This window comes from Tauraco erythrolophus, chromosome 4 (assembly GCF_009769465.1).
Source record: "Tauraco erythrolophus isolate bTauEry1 chromosome 4, bTauEry1.pri, whole genome shotgun sequence".
In the NCBI taxonomy this organism is placed as follows: Eukaryota; Metazoa; Chordata; class Aves; order Musophagiformes; family Musophagidae; genus Tauraco; species Tauraco erythrolophus.
The window spans coordinates 31766359-31789791 of NC_141468.1; the positions used below are offsets into that span (position 1 = coordinate 31766359).

Genomic DNA, 23433 nt, shown 5'->3' on the forward strand with positions numbered 1-23433 from the left:
TGTGTGCTATCGTCGTTGCCCTAAGGATCTTGAACTCCACCATTTCATGGTCACTGCAACCAAGGTTGCCCTTGAGCTTCACATTCCCCATCAGCCCCTCCTTGTTGGTGAGAACAAGGTACAGCAGAGCATGTCTTCTCATTGCTTGCTCTATTGCTTGGAGAAGGAAGTTATCATCAATGCATTTCAGGAACCTCCTGGATTGCTTGTGGCCTGCTGTGTTGTCCCAACAGATATGGGCGTGGCTGAAATTTCCCATGAGGACCAGGGGCTGGGAACATGAGGCTGCTCATCTGTCTAAAGAGCGCCTCATCCACTCAGTCTTCCTGGTCAGGTGGTCTGTAGCAGATCCCTACTATAATGTCATCTGTCCCTGCCCTCCCTTTAATCCTGACTCATAAGCTCTTGGTCAGCTCCTCATCTATCCCCAGGTGGAGCTCCATGCACTCCAGCTGATCATCGACATAGAGGGCAACACGTCCTTCTCGTCTCCCCTGCCTGCTCTTCCCGAAGAGCCTGTATCCTTCCATTCTGACACTCCAGCCATAGCAGTCATCCTACCATGCCCCTGTGATGCCAAAAGGATCATAGCCCTGCAGGCTCTGCAGCCACTGTGTCTGCATTGATATTATGACTTCCCTGCACATCTCTCAAATTTCTGAAGGAGTATCAGATGGTTCTCTGTGCTTCTGGGCAGTCATCTAGCTCCGTATCCTGATCAAAGCTGGGACAAATTCAAATCTGAACAATGAATGCAAACAAGAGACAAAAGATAGTTTAAAGAGGATGCCAAGTTCTGAAAATATGAGATTACCTGCAGGACTGGCAGAGTAGAACAGAACTATTAAAATAGCCTGAAGCAATTACAACATTAAATTCAAGTCTGTTAATTTCTAAGTAAGAAGTGAACGCTTAGTTCTGTTGAGAAGCTGAGAACATTTACCCTGCAGAACTTCACAACTTTTTCACCGCTGTGCAGCTAGTACAGGTCAGTTCTTAATACAGTGATATTTGAATATCTAGAAAAGAAAATACAGGCCTCAGATCATTGATCTTTGGAAGGAAAATATACGGGATCACAGAGGGAATTCACTCCATCTTGGGTAGAAGGGACTTGGCAGAGCATTAAACATACAACTCTTTGTTCTTAGAATAAAACCCAGTGAGAGAAATTAAAGGGAAAGAGTAGGTAAAACAGTCAAGGATGCCTATTTATAACCTGGATATTAACACAAGCAGAAGGCACAAAGACTAGTTCAGCTGAAATATAGTTACTTCTGGCACAGACTGTAGCAGCTTTTGAAGCAGCTCCTATATTCATGAGTTGAAGACAGCAAGTGAAGATCTGTTACACACACATGCATACACACTCTCAAAGGTCTGAGATAAAAAATATTAATACCTAGCAACATACACCTATCTGGAGGCTAAAAACAAACACTTATTTTTTGTTTCATCTACGTGTCTTTCATTTTCCTCCTCTTTACATTTAATTTATACTCCAAAGAGCACTTCCAGCTTAAGGATTGTAGAAAACAAGCTCAAAGCCAATAGCATTCAAGTTAGACCTCCATTTACTTCATTACTCTATCTCATTTTCCCTTCTGGTTATTAAAGCAGAGACTGAGCACTAATGACATGATGATTAGCATCTCTTCAAGATGAATTTTTGCATCTCTCAAAATCAACTCTCAACAACAAATGTTTACTATTCCTTAGTTTAACAATTACCCAGAATATCATACCATAAATGAGCATATTTCTTAAGAGTCCTTCACTTGATTTTTGACCTTTGTACTAATTGCTGGTTTGGAATTACTCACTTTTAACAAGAAATTGTCTGGATCTCTTTAGTAATTCACTAATTATTCACAGAACCACTTACCAAGTAATTAATGATATAAAATTTGTCGTATTCTTTGTTTTTGGCATTGATTCTGCGATGCTGCTTCTTTCTCATGTGATCTTTTAGTGTGTTTTTGTCTCTGAAGACTTTTTCACAGTATAAACACTGCAAACTAAGACAAAAAGGCAAACAGGTCAATATGTTAAAATGAAAATAGTACAAGATAATATCCTCAAATTAGCTGGAGATACATACGGTAAGATTAATCCTAAGAATGTGAGAGTAAGCTGAATGAAAAGGAAAGTTTATATAAAAAAACCCCACAAGTACAAGATAATCTTGGATCACAGTAGAGTCAATCAAACATAGAGATGACAAAAATGAGATAAAATGAAAATATAGATGATTACATAGTTTACTGTTTGCCCCATATGCAAAGTGGGACAAAAGTCTGATAACTCAAAATTGTCCTACCAAGAGATGGGAGGTCCATTGGATTGGTCAACATGTGAACTCTTAACTCAGCATGCACTGAGACTGGCATATGATCCACCAGGAACCATTTCTTTGTAATTTAGAGTGAAAAAATCCAAACTTTGAACGTGCTACCAATATTTTCAAACGATTTAAATTCGTTAAACAGAAAGTTTTATACTTCTTACTCAACAGTTTGCCAGTGTGATCAATGGGTTTTGAAATCCTGATAGATCAAATTTAGTAAATAAACTCATACACACACACACATAATAATTAATGTGCATGTATACACATGCATATATAGACATGAATTATTATATACATACACATTACTTGACAAGGTAAAAACATTCATTAAGAAATGAGAATATTACCACAGTATGTATCCCAGAGCAATTCAAACAAAACAGAAGTATACATGCTGTCTTAAATTCTCTATTATGAGCGCTATAAAATAATTGTTCTCTCCACTGTAGTATCGACCGACATCTGAAAGTTGAGCCTATAAAGCATTAAGTCAAGTCTCTTGATTCAGACAGTGGACTATGAGGACAGTAACCTGCCTTTCAGCCTAAATGGGTGAGTGTTCAAGGCCAGGTTAGACGAGGCTTTGGGCAACCTGGTGTAGTGGAGGGTTTCCCTGCCCATGGCAGGGGGGTTGGAACTAGATGATCTTTAAGGTCCCTTCCCACCCTAACCATTCTATGATTCTATGATTCTCCCTGAGATAGATGATGGTCATTTTTTTCTGGCAGAGACACAGCAGAGCCCTGAGCTTACAGGAACATCCTTGTTTAATGGACTTAGATCTTGAGCCTCTAGTCAGCCAAGGTGTCAAACATTTTTCTTGTAAGTGGAGGTTTACATATCCTACCAAGATGGAGAAGCTTCTTAGGCTGGTTGAAAAATTATCTCTGCAGGGCGATGGGGAAAACCCCTAGAAAGTAATTTCTCATGCAATAAAAACTTTGTAACAGTGGCCTTATATCTTTGTATTGGAGATGCTGGTTAGCAGGAAAAAAAATTGAATGGAGGGAGAAAAAAGACAGCACTTTAACACACTAAAACCACAGATATTAAAAAAATGTGGTGGCTCTGAATTAAAATGATCACTTTTTTTTTTTTTTTTCTTTACTCACAGATGAAAGTATTCTTGATTGTACAGTCAGAAAGAATTTTAACAGTGCCTGGGTCAGGCCTTTCTGTGATTTCCCCAAGGTTTAAGATATAGATACTGAAGTAGAAAATTATTTTCTTACTCAAGCATTTGCCCCCACAAAACCCATTAATATTGTGCCTAGAAGGTCTGTACCTATACCCTGAAAACCCCCATAGTTCTTCAGTAAACGTGCATCCAGATTCCCCTCAGCTCTTGCTTGAGCAGCAATTCAGTATTCTCAGTATCTTTTTGCCTTCCAAAGAACTGTTGTAACATTTAGGCTTACTGCTAAGGAAGTTTTGAGTTCTCCTTGTGCTTGCAGCCTCAAAGGCTAAGTATTGCCTTGTCAGTGAATCATAGGTCCAATGGTGGAATACATCTATAAATTTTAATATCTGCTTTATTCCACCTGCTAACAGTAAAGCGTTTGCTCTAGTTGTGAAAGGCATTCCCAGGAAGAACCTGTAATGCTTTTCCTCAGCATACACAATGTAGTCATGATATTTGCCTGAAATAATGTTTTTCTCCTCTTAATAAGAAGAAATTTAATATTAAGTTTCTTCTTACTAGCAGGAGGAATGGACTTTCACGACTTTGAAAGCAATTTCAGCATGTGTATTAACTACAGAAAGGATTGGCTTTGAGAAACCTCCATGTAAACAAAATCCTCAGGTCCTACTGATAAATAGTAAAGCTGCAATTTTACAGTGAGCAAGGTAGCTCAGTGCATTAGGCAACACCAATGATAAGACGAAAGGCATTCTTAATACATCTTCATTTCTGGAGGAAGTTAACCTACATCTATTGTGACTGCATATTCACTGTCAGGCCAAAGACTAAATTAGAGAGCGCTGATGGCTTTTCCGTCCTTTGAATTTCTTTTTATTTTCTTTTCAGAGGTACAAACCAATGGATTCTAAATTTACTTGGAAGGATATCTAATCGAATTTACATATCCTAGTTTTCACAAATCCCAGTCTTCTGTGGCTTTTCATAAGTAAGCCTAAGATTTAGGCAAATTTCTCCTAGTCTTTCATTATAGATTGTAAGAAAATCTAATAAACTTGTTAAAGCTACAGTTTCACTCTTACGGAAGTACATTTTCTGCTAAAGCCAAATTTGTATTTGTGGCATACTTCTTATTGCCCCATTTATGAAATTAATAAAGGGCACTTAGATACTTGCAAAGGAAACTCAAAATGAAGAGTTTCTTGCTCTTTGCTACCCAAGTTCTTCTCCCAGATTCCCTTTTTAACTTCTTCAGCCATCTTTGGTTTATATGTTTCTGAGGCAACACATACATTGTCTTTGCCCTTCTGCTCTGAGATGTAGTCTTGTAAGCAGTAAAGAAGGGAGAGACCAAAGTTCCCATGTTATTGATACATAGGAGAGGCAAAAGAAGATTGGCATAAGAAGCCTGTATTCAGTGATTAAAGAGATGTTTAGCAAAAAGAAAGATTGTTATGATGAGAATCAAGAACATTTAACAGTTGTGAGAAAGAGGGATGTGCTGTTACTGATGTCAAAGGAAACTCTGCAACGCGTAACAACTGAAGCACTGCGTGGCACTCTCATTGTTCCAGCAAACACATACTACGAATTGTTACACTACTATGAATTGTTATGAATTAGCTTTCAATAAGTCAACATAAAGCCTTCTAAGAGCACTCACAATAAACTTACATCCTCTCTTTGTTTCTTCTCAACTAACCATGAATGTTGAATTAATTTTAACCCAACTTATTTCCAAGGTTAAAAGAAATATGACCTAAATCCATTAAAATACAAACAAAAAACTACTTACTTGTCGAGCTTCTCCTGTAATACAGCCAAAAACTCATAGCAATTCACAATGTTATCTGGCAGCCCAATGTTAAAAGCATGCTCTCTTGCCATATGATTGAGAAGGACAGATCTACAAAAGACCCAAAAAGAATGTTACACATCTTTGAATAGATATAAGAATTATTCAATTAGTGACTCGAAATATACCAATTGCTCTAAAAATGCATAAAACCCAACATTAAATAAACAATAATAGTGTTTCTGCCACTGTAGAAAAAAAGAATGTGATTTTATTTAAATAGGAAGTTTTCAATTTCAGCACTGCTGAACATTCAGTAACATTTCAACTACTTAATCCGCATGCATGAAATATAATCCTTTAAACAAAAATTACAATAGTTTATTTTGACCCTCACTGTTAACAAGGCTCATTTAATAACTTGGATAAGCAAATCACATGTTTCAAACAACCATCTTGGGAAACATTCTCAAAAGTCATTTGTCAGTTTTTCTATGCTGATTAACAAAGCAGAAATTCTTGGGTGTGATATGCTTTCACATCAATATTGCTTCACACCACTAGCAACATAAACAGCACTCAGGAATATGCATGAACAAACCTAATGGATATTTAAGTAAGTAATTTTTCTAACAGAGGTATACTGGTTAATTCCTTAGGTGCCTAACATCTCTATATGCCTCAACTGCATTTGGGGAATAAAGAAACATCCAAATGTTAACACTGCTGACCCTTGCTTTTATCACAGTCCAGGCACGATTTCAAATCACATGTTCTGTGAGACCCCAGAGTAAGTAGAAGATGAAGTTCTTGGGGGCTAAATTAAGTGAACTTCATTACATCGGGCAGTATAGAGAACAAGACACTCACACAACATTGGGATGACCTGCAGGGACATGACCCCAGGTTCTTCAACCTTTCCAGAGTAGCAGAACTACCCATGCAAACAGACATTCAGGGATAAGTCTCTCCAAACGTACTGTGTAAAACCACATTTTCACTGGAGCAAGCACTTGAACGCAACTCCCACTCCCACTTGACCGCAAAGCACTCCGTTCTCACTCTAATTTTCCTCTCCTTGTTTTCATTCAGTCTTCAAATTGACATTGGTTTGGTGAGGTTTAAACAGGAAAATGTGTAACTGGATAGAAATATTTTTTTAACAGCCATATTGGCTTAAACAGCTCTCTTTGCCACTAAAACAACTGCCGAAAAACTGTCTTCTCTTTAAAATGGTTCAGTTCCCAACTCCGGCTTGCTGTGCAGTATAAAAAGTTGTACTGGAATAAATAAAAGATTAAGAAGTGGGAAGGAGTCTATTTAAAATGACACTGCAGGTGAAAGAAACGCTTAAACTACACATTAAAATGAATTTTATTTTCTGAGTCCTACCATTAGGCACTAACTGGTTCAATGACATTAAAACCATACAAAGACACTGAGCAGATACGAAAAAATATAACAAAAGCACACAAGTCAATAAACAAACCTGTTTCCTGTGAATTCTTGATCACAGAACATACACATACTATGAAAACTTGTGTCGTATCTCTCTTGCTGTTGCTGTTCTAGAATTTCTCTCTATGAAAAGAAACAGATACAGTTATTCAGATAAAAAATAACAGTCATTTCATCACATAAGCTTATTATACCTCTTCATGCTTACTGGCAACAATCGACATACAAAATTAAAACATGCCGCTGACACAAACCAGACATTAGTATGTTTTGAGGGTGGATTCTCACAAAAATTAGAAGTTTTTTCAAAGGCAGTATGTGCTCCAGTCAAATTCCATTAAAATTCTCCTAGCATTATACATGGTGTATGGAAAGAAATACAATCCACAGTGAGATTTTACACAGCTATTTAAAGGATTCTGTATATAACATATCATTTATTGTTTCTACTTAGGTTCACATTTACTTCTGGTATCAGTGAGCAGGTTTGTGGGTAACCACATAACAGCCCATGGAACGATAAACTCAATTTTACGTGTTTAATCACAAGCAATCTAGAAGACTTTTTCATAATACGGGACTGATGAAAAGAACCCTGGCAGTTTCTGCAAGGAGCTATGGCACATAGTAAACCCATGGAAAAGGAGAAGTTGATTGCCTTTAACACTGGTCCTGTTAACACTGGTCCAGTTTAATTTAGAGCAATAGACTAGGCTAGACACTTAACAACACTTGACCCCAATTTTCCTAACAACTACAAAATCGTGCAGCAGGTGACTGCTTCTGATGCTGTAACAGTAGCAGTGTATTTATACTGTAGAGTTACGCTGTGGAGTTACTATACACTTCAGATGGAAACGCCATAATCATCTGGGACACGGGAGAACTGGTGTTTGGATTAAAACTTAGCATATTTTCAGCCTGGCAGTACACTGCCCTGTTTTAAGTACTGATAACTGGTAAAGGATTTATTTTCTGTGCAATGCAGAGATGCTGCTGTCTGCTTTCCGACATTCGGGATCCTGACTGAATTTCTTAGGGGATTTTCTCAATCTCTTTATCTCCTTAGAGCCTGCAACAGTGGAGCTTTGTGTTTCTCACCTACCTCTTTAGTGACTCTTCTGTGTGGATTGAGGCTTGAATTTGCCCATAGTCTACATCTAAATTTACACTCAGCTACGCCTGTTAGGCAAGTTCCACAGAAGGCAGAAAAGAAAGAAAAAGAAAAGAAAAAAGAAAGGAAAGAAACCAAAACCTTCTAGGGCCCATATTCCACCGCACAATCTGAGAGCTGTAGCTGCTGCACATCGGCTAAGAGTTGGTTACCCTAAAAACACAGATCCTGGGGCTTCATTTTTTTTGTTTATGTACTACAAGGTGTACATTTTGCGTTGGATTCATGCTCAGCAGTGCCTACTCAAATTCCAGGCCGCCTCTGCTCACGTCCTGCTGTGTTATATGAAACGTCAGCTAACAGAAATATAAATTCCTGTTTTTCAGGGCTGACTCCCGAAAGAGACAAATGGAGCGTAACGCATCTTTTGAGAGCCCTTCAGCAGAGATGCAATTAAGTACCAGTATCTGTCTGCTCCACACGGGCAGTGAACATCCCACGGCACGTCAGTAAGAACTGGGGCTTTCTCTGCTCCTCGTAGCTGTCACCCCTCTCTGCTCAGCAGCACGTCTGGTGCGGTTTGGCTAACCTTGAATTTGAAGGTGTCTGCGCAGAGTTTACATACTTTGAATAAACACACTAGAAACAAGCTAAAAGGAAATTAAAAGATACCATGTACAACTGAAACATTAAGATAGCAAAGTAAACACCCTCACCCTCCCATTAATGATATTCCAATGTAGCTTCCTAATTGTACTCTACTAGGAGGGAAAAAAAAACACATTCTGCAGTATTTGGCTGCCTGACTCCAGATTCCCACCTCACACAAATTGCTTATTGGAGCCCTGGAGAGTTGCTGCTCCCAGTTATGCCTGAGGAGGAAGGAGAAGTGTACCGCATTCTCCAGACAAATGGTGGTTCTCCTACTCTGCTCTCTCACCCTTCCCATTTGCCCCTACACCAGCACTAACCCAGCATTGTTGCTTTATCAATTTACTCAAGAGAGTTTAAAAAAATATTTTAAAGGTAGTGTTCCAGTTTTAGCTGGGACAGTGTTAGCTCTTCTTTTTTTAACAGCTAGAAGAGCTCCGTGTTTTGGTTTTACTCAGAGGCTCGCTCTGAGAAGAATGCTGATAGCAAGTTGATGTTTGTGGTTGGACGTGAGACTCCAAGGACTTTTCAGTGTGCCGAAGTGCAGAAGCACAGCGGGATAAGGGGGAGCATAGCTGGGACAAGGGGGACACGATTCCCCTTGTGATTTGTGGTGAACTTAAGATTGAGGGCCAAACTGGCCAATTAGTATTCCATATCATGCAGCGTCATGCCCTGTATAAAAGTGAGGGTCAGCCGGACAGAAGGGCTTTTGCGCTTTGGCTTTTGCGCTTTGGCTTTTGCCGCTTTTGCTCTTTTGCGCTTGCTGTGTTTTTCGCTCTATTGCTTTTCTTTCTTTTTTTTCTTTCCTCTCTCTCTCCCAGTACTCCCACTCTCAGAGTACTATCTCTCCCTCTCTGCCCCTCTCTATTTCGGGGCCTCGCGTTCGTCCGGGATTGCAGTTTCGGGACGAGACGGGCTTCGCATATGAGGGGGTGGTGAGCACCTACATTGTATTAAATCACTCTTATCTCAACCCACGGGTTTCACGTTTATCCTTTAATTCTCTCCCTCATTCCTGGGGGTGGGGGAGGGGGAGTGACCAGCTGTGTGTGTGGGGGGGCGGTTCAACCTAACCCACGACAGGTAGACACTCCTTTTATCAAATGTGGCATCATTCATTGCTAGAGCGAACCTTCCAAGCCAGAAAGAAAATCTGGTACTTGCACGGGTGAGGAATTAGAGGCACTGGTGCAAGTCAAGTGCAGCGAAAGCAAGAGGTCTACTCTTCTTCCCTACAGACATTTCCAACCTCCATTTCATTGTTAGGACTCTGACGGGAGAACGGCAATTACAATAACTTGCATAAAACTTTTTTGAGATTTTCCTGAGTGGAGACTTTCAGCTAGTAATGAAAGTCAAACTTAAACTGAAGCTATGAGGCAGGCAATGAGTAACTTACTTTAATACCTGCACCAGTTTCCCAATCGTTTGAATTTGTGGGGCTGTTGGCATTAATTCATGGTTGATACTAAGACAAAAACACCAAAAACATTTCAGACATGAAGATTTTCCAAAAGTTTTTTAGAATACTGTGTCATATTAAAGTACCAGAGAATGAGAGGGCAAAGTCACTTGAGGAAAAAGTACATATATTATTTTTCTGTTTTCATAATGAATAAAAGAATTAAGCATAGGCAGCAAAGGCTATTCAAAACACTAAAAAAGTGTTTATACCAGGATGATCATCTTTAAATATACAAGTACACTAAACAGTGAATATAAAGAATTTTGATAATTTGTGTGACAATTTGTAACTTGGAACCTATAAAAATGCCCCACACATTCATGATGCTCAGTTTGATGTTGTGAGGAGTTCAGAGTTTCTCCTAGGAGGCGGTAAGCAAGTAAACACTTCTCCCTAAACAACTACTTTGTGGTCTATAGCTCAAGAGACATTCAAGACATACAAAATGCCTTCAAAAGGCAAGACTAAAAACTAACTCCATCAAATACCAAAAGCTATGGACTCAGGACAGTTGGTTTTATGGTATATTAGACTTTTCTGATTGTAATTTCTGCTACCCTTCCCTCTAGCAGACACTGTATCCCAGGTGCTAAGTTATCTCTCTTTATTGCTGTCAGACCACTGCTTTTGTTTTTTTTTTTTTTTAAACCATAAACTCCTTAATTAACAAGGCCCTCATAAATTATTTACGTAGCTATTTGAATGCCCAGCTTAGATCACTGACATAATCAACCATTCACAACAGTACTCAGCACAAGTTTTGCTGCTTTTGATTCCAACCTAAAGAAAAAATTGGTGGTCAAAATTTTGCCTTTTTTTCAACTACATCAGTTGGTCTGACAAAAAAGCCCAACAGACTTCTTTCTCCAAACCCTGTTTCTTTTATAACCACAGCACCTCTGACAGATAAGAAATTAAGGCAGAAAGTACTTTTCTGGCTCTAAGATGGAGGTAGATTGCACTATGCAGTTTGGGACAAGATCATGCAGTGAATTTGTGACTGCAGTGAGACCTGAACTTATCATTCCCCAGTCCAGGAACCTGCTTGTGCAGTGGAGGATGGATTCTGCAGTCCAGTCTGTAAAACAGAGCTAACAGCAGTATGTATCTGCTTTTTAAGATGTTCAGGACCAATAAAAAAATAAAATTACTGCCATAAGATCTGACAAGGCAAAGTCTGAAGTCTTTATTCCAAAGAGGCAAGCATACAAGTAGTCTCGACTTTAACTATTGTGTTTCAGTACCAGCTGGATTGGAGCATGAGTATTTCATAGTTTGGGGTTCTTGTTGGCATCTGCCTTGCCAGTTCTTGTCCTTTGTCCTCATCCTCACTAGGCAAGACACTAGAAAGACAGTATGTTATACAAATGATCATTTAAGAGAAGCTCCAATGAAAGCTTTTTATAAATAGTGCTATACCCTTCCAGGGAGGTAGTTTGCCTAAAGATGTTCCTTTGAAGAGGAAACATCACAAACATCACTGCATGAAGTACCCAAACATCTGAGCACTCAGTCACACTGTTGTGAAGAGTGCATTATCACAGGCCACATTCCTTCTGCTGTGACAACAGACTCATTAATACTACTGAAATCAGAGTGTCTGCTTGGGAAATAAGGTTACTACCAGAGATAGCAATGTGGATAGCGATGTGGGTGTGAATTTGGATCTAAGTAATACAAGATAGAGACTTCACAACAAGAATATGTATTTTATCAAGCTCTCCTAGGTGATCTCTCAAACACAGTGTGTATCTTTAGTTGTAGTTTCTTCCAATTTAAATAAGAGTTACATTTCCCTGCTGAGTGCTCACAGAAGCTACTGATTGCTGTAGGCAAAGGAAGCAAGTGAAACAGACTCTGGTTTAAAAACAAAACAACTAAAAAAATCATGCTGACAGATCACAACAGGAAGCTGCTTATACACTTTACCGGCAATAAAACAAACCAGCACAGTACACTGAGACAAAGATGAGGATTGGTGACACCTGAGAGGCACTACTGTCTCTAAAAACTGCCAAGCACATTGTTTGACAGTTATATACACCGTTAGGATAAGCTACTTCTGGAGTAAGACAATTACATTTGTTTTTGCCTCTACAGCTTCCTCAAAGATTGACTGAAGAGCTTTAGATTGTGCTGGTAGCTGTTAAACAGGAAAAATATTTATAAAGAGTCATGGTATCAGAAACTTCATGTCTCTCTAAAGACTTGCAATCTTATCTGTATATTGATAACTTGTCTCCTAACTTCTATATTCAGCTTCTCTCCTTACTGATCGCTATATTCAGCTTTCTCACTTCAAACAGCACTCTCTTGTCTCTTGGGTGCAGAAAAAAAACAGCTTCCAAATCTGTAATCATTATCATGTCTTCTCCAATGTCAAGAAGAGTGTCTTTTCTTCAATATTATCAGAGATGCCTGCTGGAGAAGCCCTTCATGGAAGAAGCTTAGTTGAAAGGTGTGTAGAAATACAAAGACTTTGTCAGGATAGGACATCCAGTCCGGAAAACACTCAAGATCTTTGAAGCCAGCTGTCACAACATATCCAACATATATGTGTTTGCTGACTACTTCGTACACTTTTCCCTCTCATCCAGTGAATATGAAAATTCATACATAGTTCAGGATCATCATGAACAGAGTCCCACTGGCTAGACAGACAGACTGGCATGTCAAAGACTAGTCACCAGTGAATGAAGGATGATGGTATTAGAGACCCACTTTTGAGGCACAGAAGAGAGGAAAGCAATGGGGCAGTAATATGCTATCATCTAAGAAATTTTGCCTATCTGGAGATGAAACTGAGAGAACTCCCCTTCGTCTGGTACAGGCTGATCACCCAGCCGGGCATTCCTGACTTTTTACTAGATATTCAGATAAGATGTTACCACAGAACTCTGTGAATAAGAATGAAGTAGGAAAAGGAGTTTTCAGTTGAGTTTGAGGCACAGGCATAGATCTGTTCCAGAGAGGAAGATATAGCTATGGAAACAGTGAAACAATAGGAACCATTTAAGGATATCTTCATATGGCTGGGAAACAAAGGCCATCAATGAGCCCCCTGAAAAAGAAGGAAAAAAGCATCTTAGGACATCAGCTTCTCAGCTAAGTGGGGAGACTTTCAACTAGGTTTGAAAGGACAGCAACAAAAAAACGAGAGAGAAATAAGAGTTGTGACCAACTAGAAAAAACAGGAATTTGGGAAGAAGATGGTGGCGGTGGTGGAGAAAGGGTTTAAGAAGGAAAACACACTGGACAACCTGCTGAATCACAGATCCTAGGCAAACTGAATGAGTACAAAAACTGAACTATAACTTAACTGGCATTATAATCAATTGGCAAAAGTCTCAGGATTGTAATACAAGTGTTATAAACTTAATGTGAAACCTGAAGTGCATTCTCCTGACTCGTGTTTTGTATGGCAATTTGCCTCCTACGAATAAGGAAAATGTTTTTGGTTTTTTTTTTCTGTATCTTACCCTAGATTCCAGCCTAGTCTGCAGAGCTTGGGTTCAAAATGAACAATGGGAATGACTAACTGGGATGGCTGTAAGGGATTGTTCCCTAGTTCTCTGTCTCGCTTGCTCTCAGGTTCTTCCTCTCTTCTCAACTCTTCTTGAGCTGACTCAGCTGCTGAAGTGATATAGGCTAGAACCTACACTTGAAGAGGCTGTAAGCAATGACAGACAGATGACTCAGGTTTTGAAGGGTACTGTGACACTGATGTAGAAGACATTCTTACATCTTGTTCAGGAAGATGAGTTAATTAAAAAAGGGAGGAAAAGTTTCATGATATGATGAAACCTAAGTAACTTTGTGAAGATGTATGAGAAGAAAAAGAGGGTTGAAATTACAGTTGACAGGTACTACAGGCTGCCAAGCTGAAGTGGGAGATAGGTGAAGCTTTTTGAACTAAGACAAGCAAAAGAAGATGGAGACAAATTAACGTAGTAAAACAAACCAGCAAAAAAACACCTCTCTCCCCACCCCAAAAACGTTAGAAATAAATGGCAAAGAAAAGCTGAGATCCATTACTTAATGTAGGAAGAGATCAAGCACATGTAAAAAAGCCTGTAATATTCAGGGCTTCAGTCTTTGCACGAAAGGTTAATTATGTCAAAATCATTAATGAAATGCATTTAAAATAAAAGAAACAAAGAATCAAGAGCAGGAAAGGGTAAGAAAGGGTTAGAAGTTGGAAGTTACACGTATTCAAATCTGACAGAATTTACCCAAGAGTCATTATGGAATTAGTTAAAATGATTTCTGACCATTAGAGTGTGACAAGTCTTCAAAAGCCCATGGAGCATGGGCAAGGTTCCAGAGCGCTTTAGAAAAGCAGTTAAATACTGAACATAGGGAAAGAAGGACCTACAGAATTTCAGATGTAGGTATTAACATGCTAATATTATTAGCTATTCTGTAAACACTTTCTGATGCATTACACTAAATCAGGCTAGCAACTTGATCCCTTTCAGTGCATAGCTTCAACTTCTTGAATTTTGTCTCAGCTTAAGCTTGAGACAAACTGAGGATCATACAAACAGCTTATACTGGGAAACCGGTATAGGTGAAGAGTCTAAACATCCCTGTGTCTCTCTTCAAGTTTTGGTGAAGACTCCTCTTCAGGGTCTATCTACTGGGAGGAACAGCAGCCTCTTCACCTCAAACTATCAGTCACATGACAGGAGAATAGCTGCAAAGATGACAGCAAGACAAGGTCAATGCTGTGATAAGAAGTGTGTATTTTCAAGAAATAGGTTTGTTTTTTATCTTTTTTAGAAAAATCTTACTGATAAACCGAAGTGACTTATACTGACACTATAGTATCTCGAGTTTTGCTGCTAGGACTTCCTTGCCTGGTACTGCTTCACAACCACGAACTCTTTGTCAAGACTGTTTTTCCAAAAGAACGTATCTGTTTTGTATTATGTAGCCTTGCTGGCTATTTCAGCAAGCTGTGCTCTCTAACCCAGTTCAGGCTCATTCCTTGGCCTCTCTCAATACATCACAGTCACCATAATGTCTCTGCATGACATCCACCTTGGCTAGCTCCCCTGCTGCAATACAGCCTGAAATATTCCTAAACCAGAGTTTCAAAACTGCAAAATGAAATGTTTCAGTTAGCATATTTTAAAGACAACATTTGCCCTTGTTTCAGTTTGCTGTTGGAGACAGCAGTTAGGATTCAAAGGCTGCAGAAAAATCACCAAAAGTTGTATCGTTCTGGTCTTTATTCTGCGCAACTCGCATGAGCCCATTTGCCAGCTCACTCTTAATTGCTGGACTTGTCTGGAGGTAAAAGACTTTGCAAAGCAAAATAACTATTTAACTTGCAAGTCAACACTCAGATTGCAGCAAAAGGAAGTGAAAAACTAAACAGACTTTATTGCTGTAGCTAAAGCGGTGACTCTATTAGCCCCAACTACGGCTGCAGCTTGATTCCACAAAAATTCTGTAAAAAATGACAATACAATACTTATATTTAAAACAGCGTTAATGGCAAAGGCTATTTCATACTATAATAAGAATACATACCTCTTTCTTTTTTAACTTAATTACTCTCTAAACAAAACTAGCACTTGCTTTGGGTTAAATCCTGTAGTCTTTTCTGAATTTGAGGAAACGTCTATTTGCAGAGGAGATGAGGTGGGTCACTTGACAACAGATTTTGCACTCCCTTGACACTAGCAGTGGAGAGAAGGCCTAGTTGGAATAGGACTGCATAGCACAAACCACCACAAAACCAGAAATAATTGCCCTTTAAAAGAAAAAAAAAGTGCAGTTCAATGTGTGGCATCCAGGAGTTGCTACTACAATAGACAGTTCTATGAAAACATTAGCCGCATGCTCAATCATGATCCTCTTTCCTTCCTCAAAGCCACAAACAACTTGATATTTGCTAGGGAAGTGAAATTCATTATGATACTGGATGCCCACATACAATATTCAAGATACCTTTCATAACCTCAAATGGATTATAGGAAACTAGAAAAGGTATGCAACAATGATGAACAATGAAGAACCACCAAACAGACAGCATCCACAACCTCAAATCACTGAGGTTGCAAAGGGCCTCTTGAGAGCAACTAGTCCAACTCCCGTGCCCAAGCAGGGTCACCTAGAGCTGGTTACTCGGGTCTGTGTCCAGTTGTGTTTGCAATACCTTCACAGATGAAGACTCTACAATCTCTCTGGGCAACTTGTTCTGGTGTTTGACCACCCTCACAGTAAAAAAATTGTTTTCATGTTTTCAGAGGTAATTTCCTGATTTTTAATTCATGCCCATTGCCCCTTGTCCTGTTGGGGGGCACTACTGAGAAGAATCTGTCTACTCCTTCTTCATTCCCATCAAGTACTTCTACACATTGATAAGATCCCCCCTGAGCCTTGTCTTCCAGGCTTAACAGTCCAAGCTCTCTCACCCTCTCCTTGTATGAAGGATGTTGCAGTCCCTTAATCATTTTTGTGACCCTGCACTGGACTTGCTCAAGTAAGTCTGTATCTTTCTTGTACTGGGGAGCCCAGCACTTGACCCAGCACTCCAGATGTGGTTTCACTAGTGCTGAGTAGAGAGGAAGCATCACCTTCCTTGACCTGCTGGCAACCTTTTTCTTCCTAATGCAGCCCAGGATGCTGTTGGCTGCCTTTGCCATGAGGGTGCACTGAACACATGACTAATGAAAGACATAACGTAAGGTAGATAAACCAGGAGACAAATCATGAATGGTTTGGATAAGATAAAGGACAAATTGTTCACCACCTCTTCTAATACAAAACCAGCCAGGTGTGAGGGCCAAAAAGATGGCTCTCTCCCAGTGTGTAGTTAAGCTGTGCAAAACACTGCTGCAGGAACCTGGGGATACTGGAAGTTTGCATGGGTTCAGAGTTTGAGGCTCAGGAAAGAAAAATCTACTGTGTTAATAAACCCAGATACGATTGTTGCTGAATTAAGAAATTCTTGAGCTGCCAATTGCTGGGGACTCAGAGAATATTTTGAGAAAGAATCATCACCAGATCAGAAGAGGGCAAATACCATAGACGCTTTGCTGTTGACAAGGATAAGATACTGATCTAGACAAACCTTTTACTGATCCAGGATGGCTTTCTTTAGGATGAATTGTAAGAGTAGCATGTTATGCATAAGTGCATCAGCTGCTTTTTTCTCTGTCCATGACAATCCAACAGACCTACACAGGAATGAAGATTTCAGCTGAGGCAACTCCAGCTCCATGGGAAATCCTCAGTGGAGGAACTAGCACAATTCTCCTTTGCAGGAGCTGGGATTCTATACAGAGCTGTATAAGACTTGTACGTACTCCACAGGTTCTGGGGATTCGTTAATCATGTGCCTCGAGCTGCAGAACATTACTCTAGCCACCAAATTGTAACAGTATGCACAGGGTAGTTGGACCAAATGGACTTTGCCTGCCAATCCAAATTTTCCTGAGGAACAGAATTTGGGTTTTGTAAGCATTTCCTTCATTCTCAATGCTTATGATTTAAGGAGTCTTTAGTTGCACGCTGCGTATGTATAGACTTGCAATTAAACACACGGTTGGTACCTTACCAATAAGGTAAGGCACCAGAAGAAACAGCATAACAAAGGGTTAAAAGGCCTGTATTGACAATTCCCAGGACAGAGCTGCCAGTAGTAAACTGAGGAACATATTATATCAAGACCAAAAGGCCTGCACTCTAACACCTCACAGTACAGACAACTTGTCAGCAGAAGACTCTGCATCCTAACACGAGGAGATTGACAACAAGGCCGCTATGTATCACATAACACTATTTTTTTAATTAGCCCAACAGGAAAAACAGAATAAAGATACGTACTTCAAACAAGAAAACAAAGCAAAACAGAAAAACCTCAGTGGTCAGCAATATGGACTAAGACTCATGGAAGCTGAAGTCAGCAAGAGTTTAGGGTGCAGCATCACCCATTCAGAACTGACAACTCCTAAAAGACATGAGAGGTCTGTCCAAAGTACTAGGTTGCTATCACCAAGCAAGAAGAACCAGAGGGGTTCGTGAGGCCTCCGCAGCTGGCATTTCTTGTCCTTTGCATCTCACGGAAACAATACTGGCCAGACTTCCTGCACTCAGGCACTGTGGAGCTCGTGAGTATGCGAGTGTGAATTAATGAAATCTGGGTAAGAGAGTGAGAATGCATAAAACCAACTTGCTTGAAGGTTTTGTAAATAAGTATCACCTTCCCTTTTCACAGTGTCACATACTGAGTTTTATTTTGCTAAGTTCCCTACATGTATATTATTACACAAAAGTGTGTCAATGTATTGCAGCTTCTTGCAGGAAGAAAAACGTTCAGCACACTCAGCCTTTTTCAGCGCTCTGGGTGTATTTTCCACTCGTGTGGAATACTGACACACAACCTGTAAATTTATTCCAAGGAAAAATCTATAAACAAAGAGTTCGTATATGTTTGTGCAGCAGCTAGGGAAATAAGCTTAAAAAAAATCTGTAAAAAATCAGAATTTTGCAGTGTAGCAAAAAATGCTCTCACTTTAAAACGCCCAATAAATTACCATATATTACACTATGGAATTGTTTACCTCAAAAAATGAAACAACAGTAATTTCTTACCAATCTCTTTTGCTGAAGCTGTTCTCTAAGTAATCTGTCTTCTGGTAAAGCATCACATAGAAGAAAATAATTGTCCTGTTCTTCTGTTAAGAGATTAGGAAGTGTTGGTAAGGAATGGGAAGTGGCAGCTGCTTTGAATATTTCTGGCTCAGAATTTGCTAGACATTGGAATGCGTTAAGAATGTGAGAATGTGTTTTTTAATCTATAAAAGTCAGTTACTTTAATTTCATAATTTAATGAGACATGCTTACATATTTGTATATACATATTTACAAGACCTTTACATCATTTATATTGCAGTACAAAGACAAAAGTCTTGCATAGGTTTTCCCCTCTATCAGCTTTATTCTTTTTTACGATGGTTCTTCTGAAGACATAAAGCAATTTTAATCATTTATATTGGTCACAGCATAAAGTCAGCATGAAAGAAACATGAAATCACTTTCAGTTTTATCTTGCATGTGAGATTTTCAGTTATTTCCCTAAGTAATTGCCAGTTTTCAGCAGTTATCATAATTTGGTATACTGTCCTCTTACCCTGACCGATGGTATTAACTTTTACCATCAGATCTTGTTCCATCAGCTGATGTGCACAACTGTTTACTAACACACATCAAGACTTGCCTACTTCACATTTCTACTTCTGTGCTTTACCCACATTTCATGCTTACGAACTAGTAAAAACTATTTATGTTCATATTCAATTTAATAATAAAACAAATCTTATTCAAATGAATTACCTTAAAATTACTCAGCATGTAAGAAAATATAAAAACACTTACAAAAATATTTTAAATTTGAAAGTCACTCATTTTTTAATCAAAGGGTTATGTAGTTGGTGAACTGAAGTGACCATTATTATGTCTTTTACATTTTAAACTTGTAAGACGTCTGCCTTTCCCATTTTTTCATACAGAAGCCTGTTCGAAGAAAACATCCCCTGATTTCTGAGCTATCAAATTTGAAGGAGACAGCCATTAAAATGAACAAATCTGCTAACAAACAAACAAAGAAGTATTCCCGTTGTCCTCTGGAAGGGCTATTGATGGTTTATAATTTTGGCAAGCTCTGGCATTCAGGCACTTGATGTGCAGTTTTCAAACTGAGTGGTACACGTTAAAATTTCAGAAGCAAAACATACATATATAAGAGAAATGCAATTATGGTCTTTGGAGTGATTTTCATGTTTTCTAGGACTATTTTTCTTAAAATTAATTTGAATAATTAAAACAATTTATTTCCATCCATTTTGTACTCAGTTTTCACCTTCCACCCACCTCCGACACTGACAACATACATTTCTTCCTCTCTTTTAAGTTCTCCATTGAGAATTCAAGATGCAAGGAAGACCTAAAGTTCTCTTATCTGCTTTTAGGTAAACTATATTTTCCTGTTAGAAAAGGAGAAGCCAAAGAAAGGCATCAGCTACTTCTGAGAAAAACGCTTCCTTCGCACAGTCATCACTGACCTTATGATGGAATGTTCCACTGTGTCAATGCAGCAGAACTGTGAAGTATGGTCTTTGGTCTTGTGGAGCCCACAAAACGGTAGTCTTTGTACTCCTACCATGAACATATTGTCTCCTAATACAATAAACAATACAAGGGCAATAAGCACTGTGGCAGAAGAACGGAAGGGTGATTGTGGCCCTGGTGTCCAGGAAGAGTTAGCAGCATCAGTGGGGGTGGTGGACAGGGTGAAGTTGGAAAAGACAGCTCACTGGGAATGTTCTCCACGTTTCTGGAAGGACTGGCACCAATTATTTAAGCAGTGGGTACCAAAGTTTCCACAGCCGTGATGTAAGCAGCTCTGCTAACTGGCCCTAATTCGACAGCACACTTACACATGTATTGAGCTCATCCTCACTCGGCACAGCGCTGAAGCACATGTTCCAATCCTCAGAAAAGGTAAGTCTAAAAACGTGGTTAAGAGTTAAACATTACTTCTGGTTTTCTGACCTAGTGTCGGACTACTTCACACTTGGCTGATCAAAGCAGCAGTGTACGCCAGAAATTACCACATGATCCGGCCAACAGAGAGTAAGCAAACAGCATACTTACCTAATGGAGCTTCTGAATTTGTTCTTATCACACTACAAAAGTCTGTGATGGGCTGTTCTGCAAATCTCTTCTTCCAGTACAAGACGTATCTTTAATAATAAGGGGGACATGAGTAGTGAAAAAGGAAACATCAAAAAACGTTTAATAAACAGTTGATCGGCTCTTGCTTTTTCCATCCTCTAAATCCTTAAGAGTTTTGTGGTTTGTTTTTTTTTTAAAAATTCCTGTCTCTGTTTTTAATTCCTTTAATTTAGTTTTCCAATTCATTAAATTCATTCAGCTTCATTAAAACTGGGTTTAAGCATCCTGTCAAAGTGGAAAACTCAGTAAGACAGATTTGCATTAAGCTTTACATAAACACTGTGACCTATTCACATCTTCAGACAGAAGTGCCACTCAGATGCATCTTTACTGAAAAGATACACTACAGAGTACTCTCAAATTCCCAAAATATTGTGCTTTGTGTTCTGCAAGATACAGGCAGGAATCTGAAACTCAGTAAAAACACCAACTTGTCAAAAGTGAGGTTTTGGCAGGTCTCCTGTGGAGTTACAGTGAAAGCTGTAGCTTGGCAGACAACTAGAAAAACAGAAAAATGAAGTCCCCAAACACCTGGGGCTGAGAGAGAAGACTGAATAAGGAAAGCCCTAAACACATCTTGAAGGCTTAACGCATCAACTACAGTTTATAAACAATCTTGTACTGTCATTGTTTTATAGCAGCATTAACAGATCTCAACTGACATTAGGTTCCCACTGAACCAGAAGCTGTCTAACCAAGAAGAAATCATCACCTTCAATTATATGATGAAGGGAACCAAGCAATCCTTGTGCTAATTATTCAGAATCTTATTATGAAAAAAAAATAAAATCTTAAAACACTTAAGTGCATGCTTATATTTATACTCATGGCTCATGTGCATGATATGAATCAAGTGAGAGTCAGTAAGGTAAAGGCTAACTATTGAATGGCAGCTTCCTAATGACATGCCATCAACTAGGAAAAGAATTATAAAAAAATCGGATATCATTATTGTAAGGCCATTTCTAAATAGTTAAAGCTTTTAATACTTGTGCGATCTAAAAGTTTACTTGCCATAGCTATCACATCCCACGGTGGTTCATACAACCTCTATTTACCACCTAGCTTACTGTATGAGGACTTCACCTGCAGCAGCCAAGGAATCAGCAGATATTTGTTTCTGCTAACTCTGACACGGAGAGGATTAACCTCTGGTACAGCAGACAGCTCAGCACAGTGAAGCCAGCATGCATGGCTGAAGCTCATTCAGAGGCATCATCAGATGTCAGTAAGTGAGAGGTGAGCGTTTTGTTGTCCTCCTGCCTACTCCACTGTTTATAATGCACAATGAAACTGTCTGGCTGCTACACAGAATGGCAATTCTTCCAGAACAAGTCATCCTCAAGTTTTTAGGACATACATGTGTAAATGAATGGATTCCAAGATGCCATTTATTCTGTCCCCTGCACTGAAATAAATGAACATCGTTCAGACAAACTCACCTAACCATAACCATCTGTGCCATGAAGCTTACTGTTAAGGGATTTCATATCATAAGACTTAACCCAAATAATCAACGATCAAATAAAGCCAATGCCTTGTCATGCTTCCAGGGAGAATCAGTGATCTGTGTCCATGAGTGATCATGTCCAGTCATGCAGTAGAAGCTTATTCTCCTTATCTCTTCCCCTTGCCCTAATGCCAACTTATCATTATTCTTCCAAGTTTAAAAAAAAAAAAAAAAAAAAGAGTTTTCCATTAGCATTGCTCTTCTCTGGATTCTCCGCTTCTTGTAGTTCTTTCAAGAAATGTATTCCTAAGACTGATTGTAAGTCACTGCTAAGTATAAAAAAAACCTACGTTTTTACAGTTGTTTCCCTGTATTTTCCACACTTGAGTTTAACACCTCAGATTATAATTTCTTTTTTTGTGCATAACATTAAACTATTTTACTGACATTAAGTTCAGCAAATACGAGAAGGCACACTTCAGAGTAATAACTCCCTCATTTCACATCCTGGGGCCACTTTCTGTAAGATTTGGCTACCTTCCAATTGCATTAGCAGCAAAAAGAATCTAAATGGACATTTTCTTGAAAAGGTGATTTTAAAGTACATTTCTATTAACACAGAATAATCCCCCAAGCACACTTAAACTGGTGGTCCATGACTGAGCAGCTCTGATCCCTTTACTTATATGAGAAAACTAGCATTATCTCCAAAGAACATTGCATTCTTGTTCTGCCTGCCTTCAGCATAAAACTAAACAAAAACAAGCAACAGTTTTCAATACTAAGCAATGTTAAGCTCATACATCTGAATAAGGATTTATATGGCTCACATTTCTCTTCCTAAATTTCATCTTAATATTTCATTTTTTTTTTGCATCTCCATAGACACAAGTTACAGGCATTGGCTGAGTAACCAATCACAGAAGACCTACCAGAAAACTCCTTTTAGTTGAGAAATTATTCAGCTAACATTTAACCACTAGATAACAGAACTATCTACAAACTGGCAGGTACTGTCTAGCCTAATGCCTGGCCCATACGTTGCTGGGTGTGAAAGCAAAATGCCAAGCAAACGCCTAGTCTCTGAAGTTACAAGCCAGCTGGGGCCACGCCAGCTACTGGGGGAAGCTGAGAGAGAGAAAGCCAAACGTGACCTTGCTGAGATGATCAATGACACAGCTGTAGAAGGAGTCACAGTTGTATGTAGATCACAGTATCATAAAGTATAGCTAAGGATTAAATGTGATTTCTGTGGGG

The 23433-nt window shown here is 39.1% G+C and overlaps 1 protein-coding gene across 1 annotated transcript in view; it reads right to left on the reverse strand.

The window, feature by feature from the left end:
* The window catches only part of ZNF277 (zinc finger protein 277), a 57837-nt gene that overhangs the window by 14264 nt on the left and 20140 nt on the right, over positions 1–23433 (reverse strand). The window contains exons 4-8 of the mRNA XM_086609921.1: positions 20646–20734; positions 18585–18667; positions 6776–6867; positions 5287–5397; positions 1886–2018 (exon numbers count right to left, since the gene is read on the reverse strand). Coding sequence (XP_086466047.1) covers positions 1886–2018; positions 5287–5397; positions 6776–6867; positions 18585–18667; positions 20646–20734 — 508 coding nt within the window. The remainder of the gene's footprint in view (positions 1–1885; positions 2019–5286; positions 5398–6775; positions 6868–18584; positions 18668–20645; positions 20735–23433) is intronic.